Source organism: Boleophthalmus pectinirostris, unplaced genomic scaffold (genome assembly GCF_026225935.1).
Source record: "Boleophthalmus pectinirostris isolate CB_2022bp ecotype Guang Dong unplaced genomic scaffold, ASM2622593v1 HiC_scaffold_1, whole genome shotgun sequence".
Taxonomy (NCBI): domain Eukaryota; kingdom Metazoa; phylum Chordata; class Actinopteri; order Gobiiformes; family Gobiidae; genus Boleophthalmus; species Boleophthalmus pectinirostris.
This window is the reverse complement of record NW_026570970.1, coordinates 27,927,183-27,948,164: the sequence shown is the minus strand read 5'-3', so window position 1 is coordinate 27,948,164 and position 20,982 is coordinate 27,927,183. Positions and strand designations below refer to the sequence as shown.

Sequence of the window (20,982 nt, the reverse complement as noted above, 5' to 3'; positions counted from 1 at the left end):
CCCTGGTCTCAGTCCCGTTCTCAGTCCCGGTCTCAGTCCCGGTCTCAGTCCCGGTCTCAGTCCCGGTCTCAGTCCTGGTCTCAGTCCCAGTCTGGTCCCGGTCTCTGTCCCGGTCTCAGTCCTGTTCTGGTTCCGGTTTCAGTCCTGGTCTCAGTCCCGGTCTCAGTCCCGGTCTCAGTCCCGGTCTCAGTCCTGGTCTCAGTCCTGTTCTTGTCCCGGTTTCAGTCTTGGTCTCAGTCCCGGTCTAGTCCCGGTCGGGTCCCAGTCTCAGTCCCCGTCCTCAGTCCCCGTCTCAGTTCTGATCCTGTTCCCAGTCTCAGTCCTGGTCTCAGTCCCAGTTGGGTCCTAGTCTCAGGCCCGTCCTCAGGCCCCGTCTCAGTTCTGATCCTGTTCCCGGTCTCAGTCCTTGACTCAGTCTTGGTCTCAGTCCCAGTCTGGTCCCAGTGTCAGTCCCTGGCTCAGTCCTGGTCCTGTTCCCGATCTGGTCTCGGTCTCAGTCCTAGTCCTGTTCCCGGTCTGGTCCCGGACTCAGTCCGGGTCCTGGTCTCATCCAGGTCTCATTCCCAGTCTCAGTCCTGGTTCAGTTTCTGCGGCATCACAGTTTAAGTCACAGAAACAGGAAACGGCCGTTATCCGTTTTCTCCATTATTCATTTAAACACAAAATTGAAAACTGAAAAACAAATCATTATCAATTTTTTCATTTTGGTTTTGGAGACAAATAATGAAGAAAACTGTTGTTTTTTTCATTTTCTTATTTTTGGTTTTATCTTTAAAAATGAATGAATGAATGATACACTGATTCTGGAGTTGTGTTTTGTTTCATTAACACACAACAGAGCATTTTGAGCTTTGGAAATGTCGACAGACTAATAATAAAGGGCTACTCGAACATTTATTAAAGAAACAGAACTGTGGATATGTTTTTGAGGAGGTAACAACATTATAATGGGTTAATGCTCACAATTTCATGTAATATAGGACCATTAAAAATCCCAATGTACAATAGAATAATAATAATTCCTGAAAAGTCGACTACTAAAGTAATAGTAAGTTTATGATCAGGAATACCTAGCTAGAGGATTTGATTTGCCTGTCACACTGCTCTGAACAGAAACTTACCAATCTCCCTGCTTCATTATTGTGCAGGTCTATTAGCGTCCGGATGTCACTCTTCCCTCTCCTCCTCTTGGCGTCCATGAACTGTTTGGACTTTTCGTACCCAAACTCCACATCGTCTCCACAGCCTCCCCACTCCCATTTGACCCCGTCCCCTGGAGCGTAGGACGAGGGCCGAGGCGGGGAGCGGTTCCTGGTGGCCTCACAGCCACACTGCAGCAGGTCCCCCATGCTGCAGGCCTGGGTCACCGCGTGGGTCACTCCGGCGGCCGTGATGGCATACACGAACGCTGTCTCACGGATGTCTGAGGGGAGGAGAGAAGAGAAAGATAGTTTATGATAATTTGCAGACTATCCTTTATGCCACAGAGACAAAGATTTATACGGGTAACAATTTGAAATGGCTCATTTATCAAAATAAATGTAAACACAAAAGATTTTTTACACTAAATTCATGATGTATACAGTAAGCTTGTCCAAATAGTCGATACCCTTCAATAATAATTATTTATTCTAGAGAAGAATTACATAAAGAGGAAAAATTTGAATCTCACTGTATCTTACTAATCTTACAGTACTATATTTTTGTCTTGTAAATTACATTATACTGTCTAAAAAAGTAAAGTCTGATTGTGATACAACAATAAGAATAAATTATTGTAGTAGCAAAATTATTAATGAGTATGTGTACTGAGTAAGTTTTATTGAGAATGCATGAATAATTTTAATCCGTGTATCATTCGTTCATTCGTTTTTTTGTTTTTTTTTTGTTTTTTCAAAAGCCAAAAATAGGAAAACGACAAAAGAACTGTTTTCTTTATTTCTTTATTTCTTTATTATTTGTCTTCAAAACCAAAATGAAAAAACAGATAATGATTTTTTTTTTTTTTTATTTTGTGTTTAAATGAATAATGGAAAAAAACAGATAATGGCTGTTTCCCGTTTCTGTGACTTAAACTGGACTTTTGGACTAAACCAGGACTAAACCAGGTCCAGGACCAGACTGGAACCAGACTGGGACTGAGACCAGCACTTAGACCGGGACCAGACCAGGGCTGAGACCGGGACCAGAACTGAGACCAGGACTAAGACCTTGAACAGGACAAGGACTGAGACCAGGACTGAGACCGCGACTAGACCGGGACCAGATCGTGATTGAGACGGGGACTGAGTTCAGTCTGTATGTGGCGCAAAAGTCTGGCATTGCAGTTTAAGTCACAGAAACAGGAAACGGCCATTATCCGTTTTTTCATTTTGGTTTTGGAGACAAATAATGAAGAAAACAGTTGCTTTTTTCATTTTCTTATTTTTGGTTTTATATTGAATAACAAATGAGCAAATGATACACAGGTTAAGGCTTTTCTTTATTTTCATTTGACCATCATCACAGATTGTGACATGCAAATTCTACACCAAAATACTCTAAACAGCCAGAAATCAAACTACAGACCTCCTTGTGACGAGGTGCTCAGTGTTCGCACTGAGCAACCAATAGAAAGATCCCAAATATAGGAGTGAATTATCAAGCCTATTCTAGTACCTGCCTCAACTACCATTACCATAGAAGTCTAAGAGAGAATACGCCTACACATGTTCTTATCAATTACCAAACAATAAAAATGTTAGTGATGTTTTAATATAATTAGAAGGCACTTTTTTGTGTGGCAGAAGTTTTAAAATTCCACCATTACTTTGAATAGTGCCCTCATTGTCTTTGCTTATATTTCCCATAGTTCCAGAGTGTACCACACCACAGCTGTCGTGTTATTTATGGTGCCAAGCTTAGCGCTGAGACTCGACGGCATGTCCAACCAAAACTGACAATTATCATCTGTCCCCAACTGGCTACTGTTGTGTTCTCACCTTCCCATGCACTCATTTTATCCATGGAAATCAAAGCTATATTTACACAATGGACCACAACAATAATACTATAAAGAGATGCAGGATGTTAAAAGAAAACAGGATCAGACTCAGATGTCATTACAGTGAATTTTAAGCACTAACATTTCTAGTAGAGGGTCGGCCACCTGCCTTCCTCCATAGAGATGTCATTGCATTGCAGAGAATGTTTCCCCATATGGCATTAAAGGAAAAAGGTAGTACCACCAGGCACACATCAAATCTATGGAGAAGCGACCTAGTCTGATTCATCAGTCAGTTTCACTTTGTAGAAACTGTTTGACCTGGCAGTATTAGAATTCGTTCGCTCAACAGTAGGCGGGTACTTTTTTTAATTTAACCAATCGCTGCTATTATCGTGACGTATGTATTGCACCTCTAAGCTTTTCCCAAATCTCGTAGGAAGAAGGGCAATAACGTCTTTCCCCTTGATAAAATTCACCAAACATTCTCTTTATTCCGGCGTTAAATCCTCGATCCCCAGAATCGTTGCCAACACAGAATATATGGCTCTGACTGGCTGGTGCCAGAACTTGCACTTCCGGGGTTCTTGCAAACCGTCTAGTGTATTCCGATTCCTGACCTAGTCGCTGACTGGAGAGAAATGAAATTGAGCGGAGGCACTAGGTGGGGCTAGCCTGGCTAGAGGTGACCCTGCTCAAAGTAAGAATGCATGTTGATTGTGGAGCAAAGTAATATCATCTCCAAGGAGACAATAAAGAGACACCAAGATAGAAAAGTTAGATGCAGTGCAAGGACAAACCTAAAATGTTATAGTCTGAAATTGAGAAGATCCCATGAACCTATAAGGGCTGAGATTTATTAATTAATTCATTTATTTATTTATTTTTACTATGACATGGTTATATGTTGTACATGTATGTATGTATTAAAATTAATGATTTAAGATTGTTGCTATCCTTGTGTGACTCATGTTCCTGTGTGTTTGCCCTTATGTAAAACAATGAAACTGGATATTTGTTCCTCATTTCACAGATTTATGTTTAGTGCCAGAGGGAGAGGGGAGGCACCGCATAGTAGACCTGTTCATTTTTGGCCTTTCTGTGCTGACAACTGCAGTCACTGACAGTTACAGCCTGAAATACCTGTATTTTTCCCTGTTTTATACTACAGTTATTGCCTCTATCTTTACTGATATTAAACCACTTGGAGTCATAGGCCAAGGTTTGTGTGAATGTACACTTTCAGCTGGGGTTGACAATATATTGGTGCTAATATGAGTATTGATATGAAGGATTGATTCTTATTTTGTAATGACCGAACAAGGAGAATCAAAAGATTGGCAGAGCTGAAACACATTTTTTTAAAGCACACACATAGTGCTTGAGCCATATAGTTATAATCTATGACACCTGCAAAACATTATGTTATAATTTGATCATAATTTTCACATTTTAAATTGTAATATTAATCTAAAATGACAAGTCCGCTGATTTCCATGGCAGTGTCCAATGGGAGCAGATAATGTTTGTAAATATCATCACGAGTCCGCAACTCCAATGAACAGCTGCAGATCACTCTAGCCAGTAGGGAGTAGCAGAATTTATTCTATTTTTTATTTGTACCAAAATTACACTGCTAAATCTTACGCATATCACAGATTAAGAAAAATAAAATTGGAGAACAAAGTAAACAAAGACCAATGTATGATGGTGACAGTGAAAACGCAGCCAGGCTGGCGCCACCTAGTGCCTCCGCTTAATTTCATTTCTCTTCAGCGACTAGATCAGGAATCAGAATATACTAGACGGTTTGCAATTCCCCGGAGGTGCAAGTTCGGGCACCAGCCAATCAGCGAAGAGTGATATATTCAGTGTTGTCAGCGATTCTCGAGATCGAGGATTTAAAGTTGGAATAAAGAGAATGTTTGGTGAATTTCATCAAGAGGAAAAGACGTTATTGTCCTTCTTCCTACGGGATTTGGGAAAAGCTTAATATATCAGTTAGCCCCGTTAGCGGTGCATTATATACGTCACGACCAAATAGCAGCGATTGATTAAATGATAAAAAGTACTCACCTACCATCGAGCGAACGAACTCTAAGGCTGCGAGGTTAAACAGTTTGTACGAAGTGAAATGACGTAAAACCGGCTGATGAATCAGGCTAGTGAAAACGAAGGTTGATCAGCAATATGGAGTCTTGAAAATAAGTGATTAAACATCACTCAAACATGCACAAATCACTCCAAATACAACACTGAAGGATAAATCTGCAGGAAGTAAATTTTGAGTTGTAGGTCTTCTTTAATCAAATAAGCCATGTTATAATAAAGGTTTTTAAAGTTTAACCTGTGAGTGCTTTGTTTTTTTACATACATGTTTTCAATGGACTCAAACGGATCAAACTTATTTGGATCTTAAACTGGTACTGGACAAACAAATGTGTGATGCGGCCAGGGTTTTGTGATATTTACAAAAAAGTGCAAAATCATACCACTTTAAACTTGTAATAAAATAAAAATCCCCCAATTTTGGTTCAATCTACTATGAGCTCTTTCTGAAGAATTCCCAATAGGTGTGACTAGATTTACAAATGCCCTGTCAAACTTCAAACCCAGATCTTCCTCTTGCTCATCATTCTTGCTCAGAACACATCAGCATAGAGGTCCAAAAGTAAACTTATAAGAATATACTCAATATTTTAATGTTGAGTATGTACAAAACAAAAGAAGGGGAGAGTGGCGTGTGATCCGAAGCACACTGCCCCGTGTCTCATATCAATCCCAGCTGTACTCCTAACACCCACAGTCTCGTATGATTCAACAAATGTGAAATGTGCAGTTAATATTATTACTGTACACATGCTAGGACCACACCTTATTGTTTTCACATCTGAGGAGAATCAAGACAGTTTTACAGAAGCACAAATGAAGTGTCCATTAAAACATCTATCTATACAGTACACATGTAAGTGAGATAGAGTTACACTGAATAACACAATGTAGTCAAGATGATGTGTGAAGAAGCGGACAGAAATCAGCACCACACTGAAGTCAGCAGAACGTTTTTTTTAAGCATATTGCCGATTTTATGATTCTCTAATGCTGATTTAGTTTGGCGAAATTATAACTTTTGTAAATATAAATTATAGCTTACTTGGGGAGAATTTAATTTGGGAAGAAAAGTTGAGAAAATGTGTTGAAAATTACAAGAAGTTCAGAAGTTCAAACATATCGATGATGTCTCAAGGAGAATTCTATCCAAAAGTTTGACACAGTTTACACGCACGAAACACATTTTTTTCTGATCCTGAACATGATTTCAACAAAATGAAGGTGTTTTCTTATATTTGTATTTGTCTGTTTTGCGAGGCAACAGTTATAAAATTCCCTAGTGTGATTTCACAATTTCCAAAAAGGGAGTAAAATTTAAAAGCTAAAAAAATGGGAAAACAAGTGTGAATGTTTTTGCAAAAATGTTAAATATAATGATCTAACAGTGTTTCAGTAAAATGAGTAGTCTAACCTGTCACAGCCACTTTAAGTCTAATTTGTCTTCTTTAAAATAGTAAATGAGAAAGAAAAGTATTTCAGACACATAACAGTTTAACCCAAATCCACGTGGGCCAGGGGTGTAACAAGGTTGTCAAAAAATAATTGATAATATTACAGTTGTTGTTCTACAGATGCAAAATTCAAACCTTGAGTTTATAATAAATAATAAACTCAAATGTCAAATTGAAATTAAAATTAAAACAAACATGCAATATCTTTCTATAAACATTTGAAAGTCCTGCAACCTTGAACTAAACTGTGAGCTGGGACCATATTTAGAAATGCTCCAACCTGGGTCAAACTTAATCCCTGTATCATTCGTTCATTTGTTTTTCAAGATAAAACCAAAAACAAGAAAATGAAAAAAACATTTTATTTGTCTCCAAAACCAAAACGAAAAAAAAAAAAAAACGATAATGATTCGTTGTTTTTTTTTCAGTTTTCGGATTTTGTGTTTAAATTAATAATGGAAAAAATGGATAACAAGTCTCCATGACTTAAACTGCGATGCCGGACTGAACCGGGACTGAGACCGGGACTGAGACCGGGATTGAGACCGGGACTGAGACCGGGACCAGACCAGGGCCAGACCGGGACTGATACCGGGACAGAGACCGGGACTGAGACCGAGACTGAGTCCGGGAACAGGACCAGGGCTGAGACGGAGACTGAGAATAGAACCAAACCAGGACCAGACAATGATGAGACTTCTACAAAGACTGGGACCAGACCAGGACTGACACCAGAACTGAGACCAGGACCAGACCGGGACTGAGACAAGAACTGAGACTGGGACTGAGACCAGGACAGAGACCGAGAACAGGATCAGAACTGAGACCGTGACCAAGACCGGGACTGAAATCGGGACCGAGACCAGGACTGACACCAGAACTGACACCGAGAACAGGATCAGAACTGAGACCGGGACTGAGACCAGGACCAGACCAGGACTGAGACCGGGACCAGATCGGGACTGAATCCAGGACCAGATTGGGACTGAAACTGGGACCAGACCAGGACTGAGACCAGGACTGAGCCCGGGACCAGACAAGTTCAGTCCTGGTTCAGTCCTGGTTCAGTCCTGGTTCAGTCCAGCGTCGCAGTCACAGAAACTGGAAACAGCCATTATCCATTTTTCCCATTAATCATTTAAACACAAAATCAAAAACTGAAAAAAAAAAAAAAAAAAAGAATCGTTATCCGTTTTTTCATTTTGGTTTTGTCTCTAAAACCAATAATGAAGAAAATAGTTGTTTTTTCGTTTGCTTATTTTTGGTTTTATATTGAAAAATGAATGAACGAATGATACACAGATTAAATTAAAACCCTAATCTTCCTCTTGCTTGTTCTTGCTTCGAACGCATCAACTCTGAGGGCAAAAAGGACACTCACTGCCAAATTTTCCAGTCCACTAACAGACTATAATAAACCTTTTGACTCCTCTGGTTTAATCTAATATAAACAGCATTAAGGCATCTGTGTGGGTAAACTGATATATGAAAAAGAAGCAAATTATTTCAGTTTTAGATTTTCCTCCGAGACATGAATTCCAAACAAATTCTCTGCCATCGCTAATGCCTGGGCCTGTCTTGATCAGTCTGCAGGAATTATCCCATATTATTTAAATCTACTTTTAGCTTATTATATTTTAGTGCGTGCTCGCGTCATGGACATAAACCGCTGTGATGGAAAATCATATGCGTGTTTGGTCTGATTGTTGTGGTGACATTGTACTGAGTGGTCGTCACATCAAGTGCATTTTCCAAATCATGGGAGATTAGGATCTGGTGATGACAGGCTCCAGCGCACTGTGTTACAAGTCCTGTACTGAATTACGCTCCACAGGCATCGCCGTGGGAGAGGAATTTACACAGGCTTTCTATTGACTTCTATTGGGGTACATTAGTAAGTCATTCACTCTGTTTGTATCATAAATTCAGTTAAGTGTGTTAAGTGTATATTGGACTAATTAACAATACATGGCCATTGAGACTTAGCGAGGCTGGCGCCACCTAGTGCCTCCGCTCAATTTCATTTCTCTCCAACGACTAGGTCAGGAATCGGAATACACTAGACGGTTCACAAAAAACCCAGAAGTGCAAGTTCAGGCATCAGCCAATCAGTGAAGAGCCATATATTCATTGTTGTCAACGATTCCCGAGATTTAAAGCCGGAACAAAGAGAATGTTTGGTGAATTTTATCAACGGGAAAGACCTTATTGCCCTTCTTCCTATGGGATTTGGGAAAAGCTTAATATACCAGTTAGCCCCGTTCCTGGCACATTACATACGTGACGACCAAATAGCAGCGACTGGTTAAATGATAAAAAAAAGTACCTGCCTACTCCCAAATGAACGAATTCTAACCATAGTCCATGCGAAGTTAACAACCAAACAATAACAACTTTTCATATGACCAACAAGCTTCTACTGTTGCCTCAAAAAGTTTTTATCACAGTGCAGCTACAAACTAATTCCTATTGAGTTTTTTTTTTTTTTTTTTTTTTTTTTTTGATGATGATGATAGTACCGTATAATTCCCCAGCCCTATTTAGGCAGAGGAACCTAGTCCCCCACTTAAAAGAGACTGGTTAAGTCAATGTCCACTATAAAGGACACACATGAGTGGGCCGGGTCTCAAGAGGATATATTACACTATTATGCAGAGAGAAGTATGTAAGAATTTCATAAATGATCAAGAAACATTTTCTGTGTGTCTTCAGACCGAATAAAGATGTGGAGGGAGAGTGGTGGCCCATAGCATTTGGCTCCAGTCAAATGAAGCTCAAGATGCGAGCAGTTATAAAATTTGGAGCAGAGTTCCATATTAGAAATATAATTTATTTACGAACAAAAAAAACCCCAAAAAACTAAATAAAAACACCAGGATCATGTAGAGTGGGTTAATACGAATATGTTAAGACCAAAATGCTCACAGCAGTAGTTAGAGTCGATGGAGCCAGAAGGGCCCCTATGAACACTTCCTATATGGAACGCGGCGCCTATACTGTATGTCCTTTTATATATACAGACTATACAGTCTACCCTTCAGATACACTACCAGTTAAAAGTTTTAGAACACCACACTTTTTAAAGTTTTTACTGTTTACTGCAGAGATGTCAAACTCAGGCCAGGGGGCCAAATTTGGCCCATGATATAATAATATTTGGTCCGCAAGATCATATCAAGTATGTATTAGAGCTGGCCTGCTGGCTACAAATAGGCTACAGAGACATTATTTATTTAATATTTTGTTATTATTTTATATTATGCTTGTTCTGTTTAAGCAAAACTATTACATTTATAATAGTAAGAAAAGGTTTAACATTACATATCTCGAAAGAAGAGAAAACATGCAGATGTTTTTGAAAATTTTCAATAAATATTTAGTTTGGCCCACGACTTAGTCCAAGTTTTTAATTTGTTTTAAATATGAGTTTGATACCCTTGATTTACTGTTTGCTGTTGACCAAAACATGCAAAACTTTTGGTGCATGAAAGTGTCCACCTTTGGCAGATATAACAGCTGAACACACTCGTGGTATTTTTTTTTTACAATAGAAATCAAATATTCTTGAGAAAGTTCTTCCCAAGTCTGTTGCAGAAGTTCCCATAAATGTGTGGCACTTGTAGGTTCCTTGACTTTCACTCTTCTGTCCAGTTCATCCCAAACCAGCTCGATGGGGTTTAAGTCTGGAGACTGTGCTGGACACTCCATGTTTTCAATCTAACCATCTTGAGGGAGTTTTGGCAGAGCTTAGACTTGTCTTTTTTTTTTTTTTTTTTTCATACCTCTGGCTGTCATTGGACCTGCATGACTTGAATTGCAATACATAATTGGAAAAATGAGGGTGTTCTAAAACTTCTGACCTGTAGTGTATTAAAAGTATATCTAACTTCTAATGAACGATATCTGCAAACAAACATGAGATTTTTTTTTCTTTGTGTCTTCTACTATTATTGTACAAATGAAAAGTGAAAAACATTTAAAGTAAAATAAAATGCTTGTCTCCATGGAGATATTATTAATTGCCTGGGATGTTCCACAATATAGCATTAAATAATTCCAGTGAAAGTAAGAGCACAGGTACCTACGTATACCTCAAAAGTTACAAACTGCACTTTTAATTTATTGATGACAACTGACAGTACAACTCAAATGTATAATTTCTTCCCAGTTTATTATCTCTGTTCAAAGACGTGCATGCAGAAGAATTTTCATGCAAACCACAGTGAACAAAGATGCATGATTCACTGCGTTAGATGCAATAGCTGTTGTACAAGCCAGTCCTGCCAATGCTAATTAAATTAAATGCATACTTTATTTGACAATGTGTACAAAAAGGGCATAGAATAGGTCACAGCGCTCTCATCTCTGTTTTGGAATAAAATATAAGCCAAGTGTCTTTCAAAGGGAAGCCGCCAAAGCCCTCATGTGATAACCAGCATCACTGTTCACTGGCTGCTTACGACACAGTCACCCCAGGGCCCTAAGTGGTATTTAAACATGGCAAAGATCAAGGAAAATATATTAATACTTGTCAATGATGAGAAGAGGAGGGAAATCTGACCTGCTTTCTAACGTACAAACAAAGCAGAACAAGTTCAGAAAAACAGCTTCCATTTTGTTTATTCAAAATTCTGACACCAAAACTTTAAACGCCCATATTACGCTATTTTTTGTTCAGTTATAATATTGTTTCCTCATCAAAAACAGATCTGGAGTTATGTTTTGTTTCATTCACACAGGCTTACAAAGCTGGGGACTTGCAAGTCATGACTTAGACTTGAGTCAGACTTGAGTCACTATTTTTCAGGACTTGAGACTTGACTTGATAAAATGGACTAAGACTTGAGACTCGACTTGGACTTAAAGGTCAGTGACTTGGGAATTGACTCAGACTTGAGGCCTGTGACATGAGAAGACTTGATTCTTCTCCTAAAAATATATGTTTTTAGAAAATACTTTTCTCTTTACAGTTGATAAATGCAGGGCTTAATTTTACAGTAACAAACTGGGGCATGTCCCTCCTACTTCTCTGTTTGGTACTTTGAATGTAACTGAAGTACTGTGATACAGTATCCTTAAATGTACTACAGTAATATACAGTACAACACAAAACAATACAGTAAAACAGAGGGAACTACAGAGAACATGATTGTTCCATTTCAGTGCAGACAAATAACAGCATTTTTAAATCTGATTTTTTTTTATTTGTAATGATTCATACTAAGATCTTGTCAAGATTTTTAAAAAGGAAAAATGTGCATTTCTACAACTCTTATGTAAATACTCATATATAAATATACCATGACTTATTAAGTAAAATTAAGTTTAAAATTCATATAAATTGCAAAAATCTAAGCTATATTTGGTACTTTGGTTTAAAGACTTGAAATGACTTGAAGCTCAAAGCACATGACTTTGACTTGACTTGGACGTATGTACCAGTGACTTAAGACTCAACTTGGACTTGCCTGTATTTGACTTGGGACTTGACTCGGACTTGTGGTCAAAGACTTGAGACTTACTTGAGACTTGGAAAACGATGACTTGATTCCACCTCTGCAAGTCTAACACACAGCCTGCATATTTAGGCTGAGTCCTTCCCTCAAACGGAAAACACTCTGTTCCACCTTGTGATGTCATGTGGCAATACAAGAAGTGCTCCATTGTGATTTTAAACTCCATACACCTTCACTTGAATAATTTGTATCATTTCAGCCCTGGAAATGCCAATCTTTACTGAACAAAAGATTTAAGATAGCTGTTTACTTAAAAACTACAATTTCATGACATCACAAGGTGGAACAGAGCATTTGAGCATTGGAGATGTAGACAGACTAATAATAAAGGCTGTGAATGAAACAAAACACAACTCTGGATATGTTTTTGATGAAGAAACAACATTTTAACATGGCTTACAGCTCTCGAGAGTCAATTTTGCGTAATGTAGAACCTTTAAAAATGCAACGTGTCAGTTAGTAATTAAACACGTCTTATCATTGCAAATGTCAAGGGTTTATATAATGTGTTTTTACTTTGTTTCTGCAAGGGTTTGGGGAACAAAAGGAGGTTAAGTGCTCTGGGGTTGATGTTTGAATAGAGGGTGAATCTGGCCTGAGGATGTTTTGAAGTGGGTGGGGTGGCTGCAGAGGCGTCCTGTAGAGTCAGAGCAGTATGAAGGTGTGTGTATGTGTGTGTAACCCTTGCACTAAATCATTCAGTCTGAGAGCATCCAAACTTAACCAATCCAAAATTATATTAACAGGCGTTGTAATGTGCAGTCATATCAGGCCCAGTAGTCTACCAGTTAAAGGTATTAATGGGTTTCAACTTGGAGACAGATGTACATGTTGGATGCTTCATTTGAACACTTGAATGTGAAGAAATAACTGCTCAAAACATGACTCTTTTGAAGTTTTGTAGTAAAAAGAGTCTGTAGGTGAGTTTGTTGTAAATTAAAATGACATAATTTAGTGAAAAGAATCAAAATCGGACCTACAAATGAGCCCAAAAATTTCTTATCAAAGCTTATCGGCCTTTGGTTGCTCTGGATTCAGCAGCAGTGCTCGTGTCTCATTATTCTGAAACCCACGGATAAAATGTACTGTTCACATAAAATCTCATTATAACTCATGGGCATGAATGTTCACACTCCTTTGTGCATAAATCACTTTCTGTGCTGTGCTAGTATCTCTAACAAGGCACGTTTCAGCTCATATACAATGGCCTGCAAAAAGAAAATACTGAAACATTAAACTGATCATTTATCATTCAGTTGCTAAATAGAATGTACACAATTTCTACAGGTTTCTTTATCTGTGAATGGGGTCGGCTCTTCGCAAATCTGACATGTAACTTGTCCCGTTTGTGCCACCTGATTGTGTTCATGGACTCTGATTACCTGATTCATCAGACCTTGCAGGGTTAGGATTTGTTCGCTTGATGGTAGGCAGGTACTTTTTAAATTTAACCAGTCACTGCTATTTGGTTGTGACGGATGTAATGCGCCGCTAACGGAGCTAACTGGTATATTAAGCTTTTCCCAAATCCCGTAGGAAGAAGGACAATAACGTCTCTCCCCTTGTTAAAATTCACCAAACATTTTCTTTGTTCTGGCGTTAAATCCTTGATCTCGGGAAATGTTGCCAACACAGAATATATGGCTCTTTGCTGATTGGCTAGTGCCTGAACTTGCACTTCCGGGGTTTTTGCGAACCGTCTAGTGTATTTTGATTCTTGACCTAGTTGCTGGAGAGAAATGAAACTGAGCGGAGGCACTAGGTGGGTATGAGTCTGATGCCATCTCCAGGGAAACAAGGCCCTCCACCAGAAAAGTTATGGCTCTTTTAAGACAACTAATATGATACTAACTTATTTCTACATCCCAAAACTCCACAAGGTATTAACATAAGACATGTGACAAAGGCTAAAACTATTAGCACAACCAGACGTAGGACAGGTGGGAACATGCTCTGTAATTTAAATAATACTAGTGATAAGGAACAGTCATTTTAGGGGCCCAAGGATGACCCCACATTACGATATTAGACACTTCAAAGGGCCTCAGCAAGATGTTATGAGATCTAAGAGATGCTGTAAGTGAAAAGGCAATTTTAGTTTATGAAGCAGGCCCAGTCTGATGGAGGGAGACTCACTCAACTGTGTCCGAGAAAGATACAAGAGCTAGTGTTGTCTGCTGCTGCACAGGGGTCATGAGGTCGTGGGTTCAAATCCATAAGAAACATTTAGAGAGAACGAGGGAAAAGAGATGGGGCAAACTTTGTAAAATTTGCTGTTACATAAATGGACTTTTGTGGAAATAAAAATGTGTGTGATTTATAATGCATTGTGTAACTTTTCTGGTGGAGGGTTCATCTAACGCTTTTCTCCATGGAGATATTATTGATTTGTCTGTAATGTTTCACAGTATGGTATTAAACCTGTCTATCTTTATGGAGACCAAACCAGACAGGTCAGATCTGTGGAGAGGCGACCCCACTCACAGTCAGAATGCATGTTTTTCTAGGTATCTTTGAGCTTTAAAACCTGTAATTGAATAAATGTAAAGTAGAGCTGAGCTGTTGAATGTCATACTGTGGAACATTCCAGGCAGAGCAATAACATATCCATAGAAACAAGCAGTTAGAAAAAAAGTTACATAGTGCACCTTTAAGTAAGTAAATAGATTTTTATTAGTTAGAGTTGTTAATTTGTTAGTGTAATATCTACTACTTTTTTCTTGAATGTAATTAAAAGAAACACACGATATTAACAAAGAACTGAAAAAAAAGTCTGCAGTGTTTTTTTATCTTGTGCCAACTTGAGTGACATTAATCTGAAAATGAGGCTGACAGTTCATGCTTTATTGTGAGAAGAACTTGAGGAAACTAATTAGCATTTTGTTGTCTAAACAGCCACATTGCTTAGAGCCACCACAGTAAATATATATGCTTATTGTGTATTGACTAATCATGATCTTTCATTATGCTTATATTCTATGTAGGAATGGCCCACAAGTGTTTTATACTTCACTCTGACCATCTGTCACACCAGAATAACTCAAAACCTTCCTCAAAACAGGAAATAATGCCGTCAAAGTACTACAATAATACAATACAATACCAAAATACAGCAATCTAGAATTTGAAGACACCTTCTGCAAAGTTATTTTATTCATCTAACAACAATTTCTAGCGTATGTTATATCTCAATAATATAAAATGCATGTATATCTCAATAAACATCTTGATAGTTTGATTATAGTCACTTCAAGTCAAATATAAGAACAAACAATATTACTAAGAATATTCTTCACTTCTGTTTAAGATTACATTTAAATGGCCCATATATTCTATTTTCTGATCTATGTTATGATATTACCTTATTACAAACATACCTGGACACGTTTAACATACAAATAGTAGCTGTTAACTTTAAAACTACCACTACATGACATTACAAGGTGGAACAGAGCATTTTGAGCTTTGGAGATGCAGAATTTAGTGTGTTTCTTGTCCTCGCTCTCACCTTGCTGCAGGATTTTGCCAAAGTACTTGTTGTGGCTGGTGCAGTTCCATCGGCGGTACCTGAACTGGTACTGGCACTCGCGAACCCCCAGGCGCGCCCCTTTGGCCACTTCACTCACGATCTCCGGCTGCGTTTGGCACAGCTCGGCCTGCTTCCCTGCCAGACGCTTGGCCTTCCTGCAGATGCTGTTGGGGTCCATGACGAGAGGACTGCCCACGGCCCTGAGGACAAGGACACATGAAGTAAGGGAAGCTATTAGCTGGCACTTCTCATCAACCATAACTGTAAATATGCTTCTGTCCCATTAATTAAGACATTGTAAAGCTGCACCCAATTTATGCATTGGTAAAATACAAAAAGTGAAAGTGCAGAACAAGAGATAGACTTCATGGTACTGTATATCGGCTATTGCCCTTAAATCCTCAGCATAGACCAATATTCTGTCTGCAACAACAAACTGCTTAAAGGAAAGACATAAAACCACAAAGCTAGGCTTTTACTGAAATCTGACCTACACACTGGCACATAGACCGTGAGCTGCTCTAGATTCTAAAATATCGATATTGGCCAAGGAAAAAAAAAAACATTGGTCGACCTGTAGTCAGACCTGCAATCTCTGAGCGATGTTTTTTGAAATACAAAATTCTGAATGTTAAAAAAAACTTGCTTCTTGAGCACTGTCTTGAAATAGTTTTATATACAGATACAAACAAGCATCTTGTCTTTTATTGTCTCGTTTACATTGCATTATTTGTTAAAAGATTGTCATAAAATGACATAATATAGTAATATTATCGTGGTATTATTTGATATGAGTCTGTCAGGGTAGATCTGATCTGGATATCGATGTCGTATACCACTGGCTTTGTATATTCTCACTGACAATTGCATACGATGGGTAAACAAAGGCTTAACTGCTGTGTGTAGAATGTATGGACTAGCTTCAGTTTAAAAACAGAAATAAATGATAGGCCTATTTGAAACATTTACAGACAGAGATCAGCCTTTTCAGATTCAAACATGAGGCATTTCAGTTTGTATTCATGGTATAAGCTTTGTGGAGGAAGCTTAAAGTGTACAGCTCCTTGTTGTTTAATGCTTATTTATTCCATATAATCCCAAAACTGCTTTAGCAAAGCAGCACCTGTGAAGTTACTGTGAACATTGTGGGCAACCTCACGAGAAACCAAAAACCAAAATACAAGTGTTCTGTCTGTGGCTTCTCCTTGTGCCAACTCTGCCCACTGTCTATGTACTTTGTTCATATTCACATGGGAGAGAGCAGAGCCTGTACTTCCCATACACATGTCCCATGTGTGGTCCTCCGCTACACTTGGACCCTCACTACAAGTTTAATGTTGAAGTTGATTTAGTAAAAACCAGAAGGCAGAACTTTCTAGATTTCCACTTGATACACTTCTCTGGAGATTTCCAAACAGTTATGAAACCACAGGCTCTTCAAATCAGCACCACTTATTTAAACACTGCAGATTAAATCAATGCTACAGAGAAAAGGAGAGATTGTGTTACGAAAATTAAGGCTGAGCCAAATGTTAATATACAAGGTTAGCAGTAGACCTATAATTCACAGATGAAAATAGCACAGCTTACATTTTAGTGTTTGTCCTCATATTGATAGATCACATTTTTAAATTTATTTACTTATTTTTTTCTCTTTATAGACAAATACATATGGTTCTCTTAATTTTACGAACATAAACAAAATGGACTGACACAAAAATAGTCAAATGAATTCCTCCAAAGTCTAAACTGCTTTAAACAGCCTGATTTTCACATTTCACAGCGCTGCTTCTGTGAGGAGTTTACATGTTCTCGCGTGTCTGGGTGGGCTTCCTCTGGCCACTCCAGTGTCTCCCACACACCACAGGTACAATCCAGGTCAAATGCAGAGGACAAATTTCCCTATGGGGACAATAAAGTGTACCCTAACCTTAACCATTAACATGTTGCCAAAATAAAATGCATTGTCAAAAATATCATTGACAAAAATGCAGGTAGATAATACATTTAGCCAAGGGGGAATTCAAGAAAATAATGCACTTCTGGAAAACTTTTGGATTTTTGGCAGGGTGTTTAGGTTTGGGTTTTCAAAAATCCATGGATACAAGTTGGGATGCCCCGTAGCGGCTGGTATACATAAAATCCAAAATGGCCCCTGTTGAAAAAAAAAAAAAAGGTTAGATCTCTGCTTCCTTTAGTCTTAAATTGTTGTATAATGTAGTTTTTCTGCTTTGTTTGATACAAGCAATCCAATTCCTCCATACAAGACCCGGCGCACCTCCAATTTAGTGACCCTGGTACTCCACTGCAGCAAATTTGGTGACCCAGGACTGTTACATTTTGCAGTGGACTCTACAACATTGCAGTAAAACCAGCTGAATCCAAAGGGAAATCTTGGGTAATCTGGTTGAACACATTCTGGAGCATGTCATAGAACCATGAAACAATTTCTGCACCTTATTTGACTTGATTTAATTTCACATATGGGTTGAGAGGCCTGAATGATCTTTATACAGTATATTATGGAAAAATTTTCAAGCAAAAAGTGACCATGACAATAAATTTTGCATGAAAATGGCCTTAAAATAGGAATAAAGTATTAAAATCACATCCCGTTTATCAAGTCAAGTACAACAATTTCAGTCAAACGGATGGTGGAATACAACCTTTTCTCTTTCCGGCAGGATTTTGGATTTTATACCAGCCACTAAGGAGCCACCCCAACTATCCTTGGATTATTAAAAACCTACTAAAAACTACCTAACACCCTGCCAAAAATCAAAAAACGTTTCCAGACTTTTCCTTATGCTATTTCACAATTTCCCTCCTAACTAATTGGAAAGTGACTCATCTAAAAAAAAATTAAATAAATACAATTAAATGAAAGTTTAAAAGTATATAACAAATAAAAACACTGCTAGATTGATAAAAGCTATGTGGCAGTGTTACTTTTAGCTATTTTCTATTCACAAATACAATTAAGTAAATGTTTTAAGTGTCGAAAAGTAGTAAAATAAACCAGAAATAATCCATGATACAACACCTTTAGGGATTGTCTAAAGGGTTAAATAGTGAAATACAGACACTTCACTCTTTAAAGCGGTGATATATACACTGAGCTGTCTATTTCATGATAAATGTGGCTTCTGTATCTTTTCATTTGGGTTTAATGGATGAGTCTGTCCCCTGAGTATAAACAGTTTATTCCAAGTCTTAATGGGAAAATGTTTTTTCTCTGGATTTGTGTGACCACTGTCGGAGTGTGTGGTGCATCCATCAGTCTTTAAGACAATGGGCAGAATCTAAGTGAAGTTATCTAGAGATTTGTCATCAAGATTGCACAAATATACAGATGAGGCTAATACTTTCACTGTCTTTAAAGGGCCCACATTGCACTATTTTCTGATCTGTTATAATGTTTCCTCATCACAAACATGCCTGCAGTTGTGTTTTGTTTCATTACACCTTCATTAGAATCATTTGGATGATTTCAACCCTGAAACTGTCAATCTCTCCTGAACTAAAAGTAAAAGGTAACTGTTAACTTGAAAACTACCGCATACATCACAAGAGTGGAGTGCATTTTGAGCTTTGGAGACGAAGACAGACATATAATAAAAGATTAATGAAACATGTGCGAGTGAAACAAAAGACAGCTCGTGATGTTTTTGATGCAACATTATAACATGGGTTGAAGCTCATGAGAGTCCATTTGTGTAATACAGGACCTATAAAGCACTATAGTTCATTCAATAGGGATGTAACAATAACCAAAATATCGTGATATCGTATCGTCAAAGTTCTCACAATAATATCATGGACGATCACAATACATTGAATTACAAGTCTCTTTGCTTAAATTAAGAGTTACAGTGCAGCAATAGCTAAAAAAAGACAGAGGGAACTACATAGACCATAATCCTTTGCTCCATTTCAGTGTAATACAAGAAGAAATAACAGTTCTAAGCACTTTTAAGTCTTAGTTCTTTGGATTAAGTCTTGTCAAGGCATTTTAAATGGAGAAAGTAACATATTTACAGTTTTGTCTGCCTCCACAAAATATCAAAATAAATATCGTACAGTGAGATGTATATTGTGAAAATATCGTACCAAGAGATTTGGATATTGTTACATCCCTAATCAAGTCTTCACACTATATCGTGAGCTTTCCCACGATATCACAATAAATATCATACTGTGAGATTCATACCGTGACAACATTGTATCGTGAGATTTAGATATCATTCAAAATTGGGAAAATCGCAGCACAGCCTTTATTAGATTGAGATGTTCTAATAAACAAAAGAATGAACATATTGTGCATGTTTACGTTGATAACAGAAAACCCGTAACTCCACGCAGAAAGGTCCCAGCAACAACCTTCTTGCTGTGAGACAACTGTGACAACCATTTTGCTAGAGAATGTACTCATGGATCAAGCAACACAAACATGAATACTAAATTGCCCAAAAAAACATATTACTGACTTATGTCTAATATACAGTATGTGACATAACAGAAAATATCTTTAAGAGCAAGAGACCTTGGCTATATCATCGCTCTTCCAGCTCTGATAGGATATATCTGCTTTTGTTTGTTTTAAGAGGTTCTGTGCTCTGAGCGCTCTGCTGGTGGTCTGATAAGTACACACCATGTACTTATCCTTTCCATCAGACATGACTATATAGCTTCAAAGATAACTTTAAAATGTACTGTAGATTTGGAGGAGCTTCCTTGAAATCATAAACAATAAGTCAAACAAATACAATGTTGTTTTTTTTCTTTTTGTCAGATGCTGCTACAGAGTGCAGGGCTTTATCCAAAGAAGATCGTAGAAGAAGAACAGAGCTGATGATATGCATTATGTAATACTATGTAAAAGGTACTTCAGGAGACCCAAGACTGAAGAGTGAAGAGTTTGTATTAGTCCTATAAAGGTGCTTTACAAGTGGCATAATTTCTTTTGACAACTTCATACTGCACAGTTACCCTTTAAACTGTTTAAAAGGACGCAATAATGGTATGCAAATCTGTATAGAACTACAACACCGACTAAATGAACAAACTCAAGTCATTGATACAGAGAGACAAGCATCATTTTTGTCAGACATAATATGCAATCTGCAACGTGGAACTTTTCTGGTGGATCTCCTTGTTGCCTCTTGTTTGTCCAGAATATACCACAGTATGGTATTTAATTTATCTATCTCCATGGAGACAATAAGCCCAGCTTACAGGTCACAGTAGAATACCTGTAACTGAATATATGCAAGATATATATATATATATATATATATATATATATATATATATATATATATATATATATATATATATATATATATATATATATATATATATATATATATATGTGTGTGTGTGTGTGTGTGT

The 20,982-nt window shown here is 37.9% G+C and overlaps 1 protein-coding gene across 1 annotated transcript in view; it reads right to left on the bottom strand.

Moving 5' to 3' along the window:
- wnt6b (wingless-type MMTV integration site family, member 6b) overlaps positions 1–20,982 on the bottom strand; it is a 41,919-nt gene that overhangs the window by 6,095 nt on the left and 14,842 nt on the right. Inside the window, exons 2-3 of the mRNA XM_020920388.2 lie at positions 15,571–15,791; positions 1,122–1,423 (exon numbers count right to left, since the gene is read on the bottom strand). Of these exons, the coding sequence (XP_020776047.1) occupies positions 1,122–1,423; positions 15,571–15,791 (523 nt within the window). The remainder of the gene's footprint in view (positions 1–1,121; positions 1,424–15,570; positions 15,792–20,982) is intronic.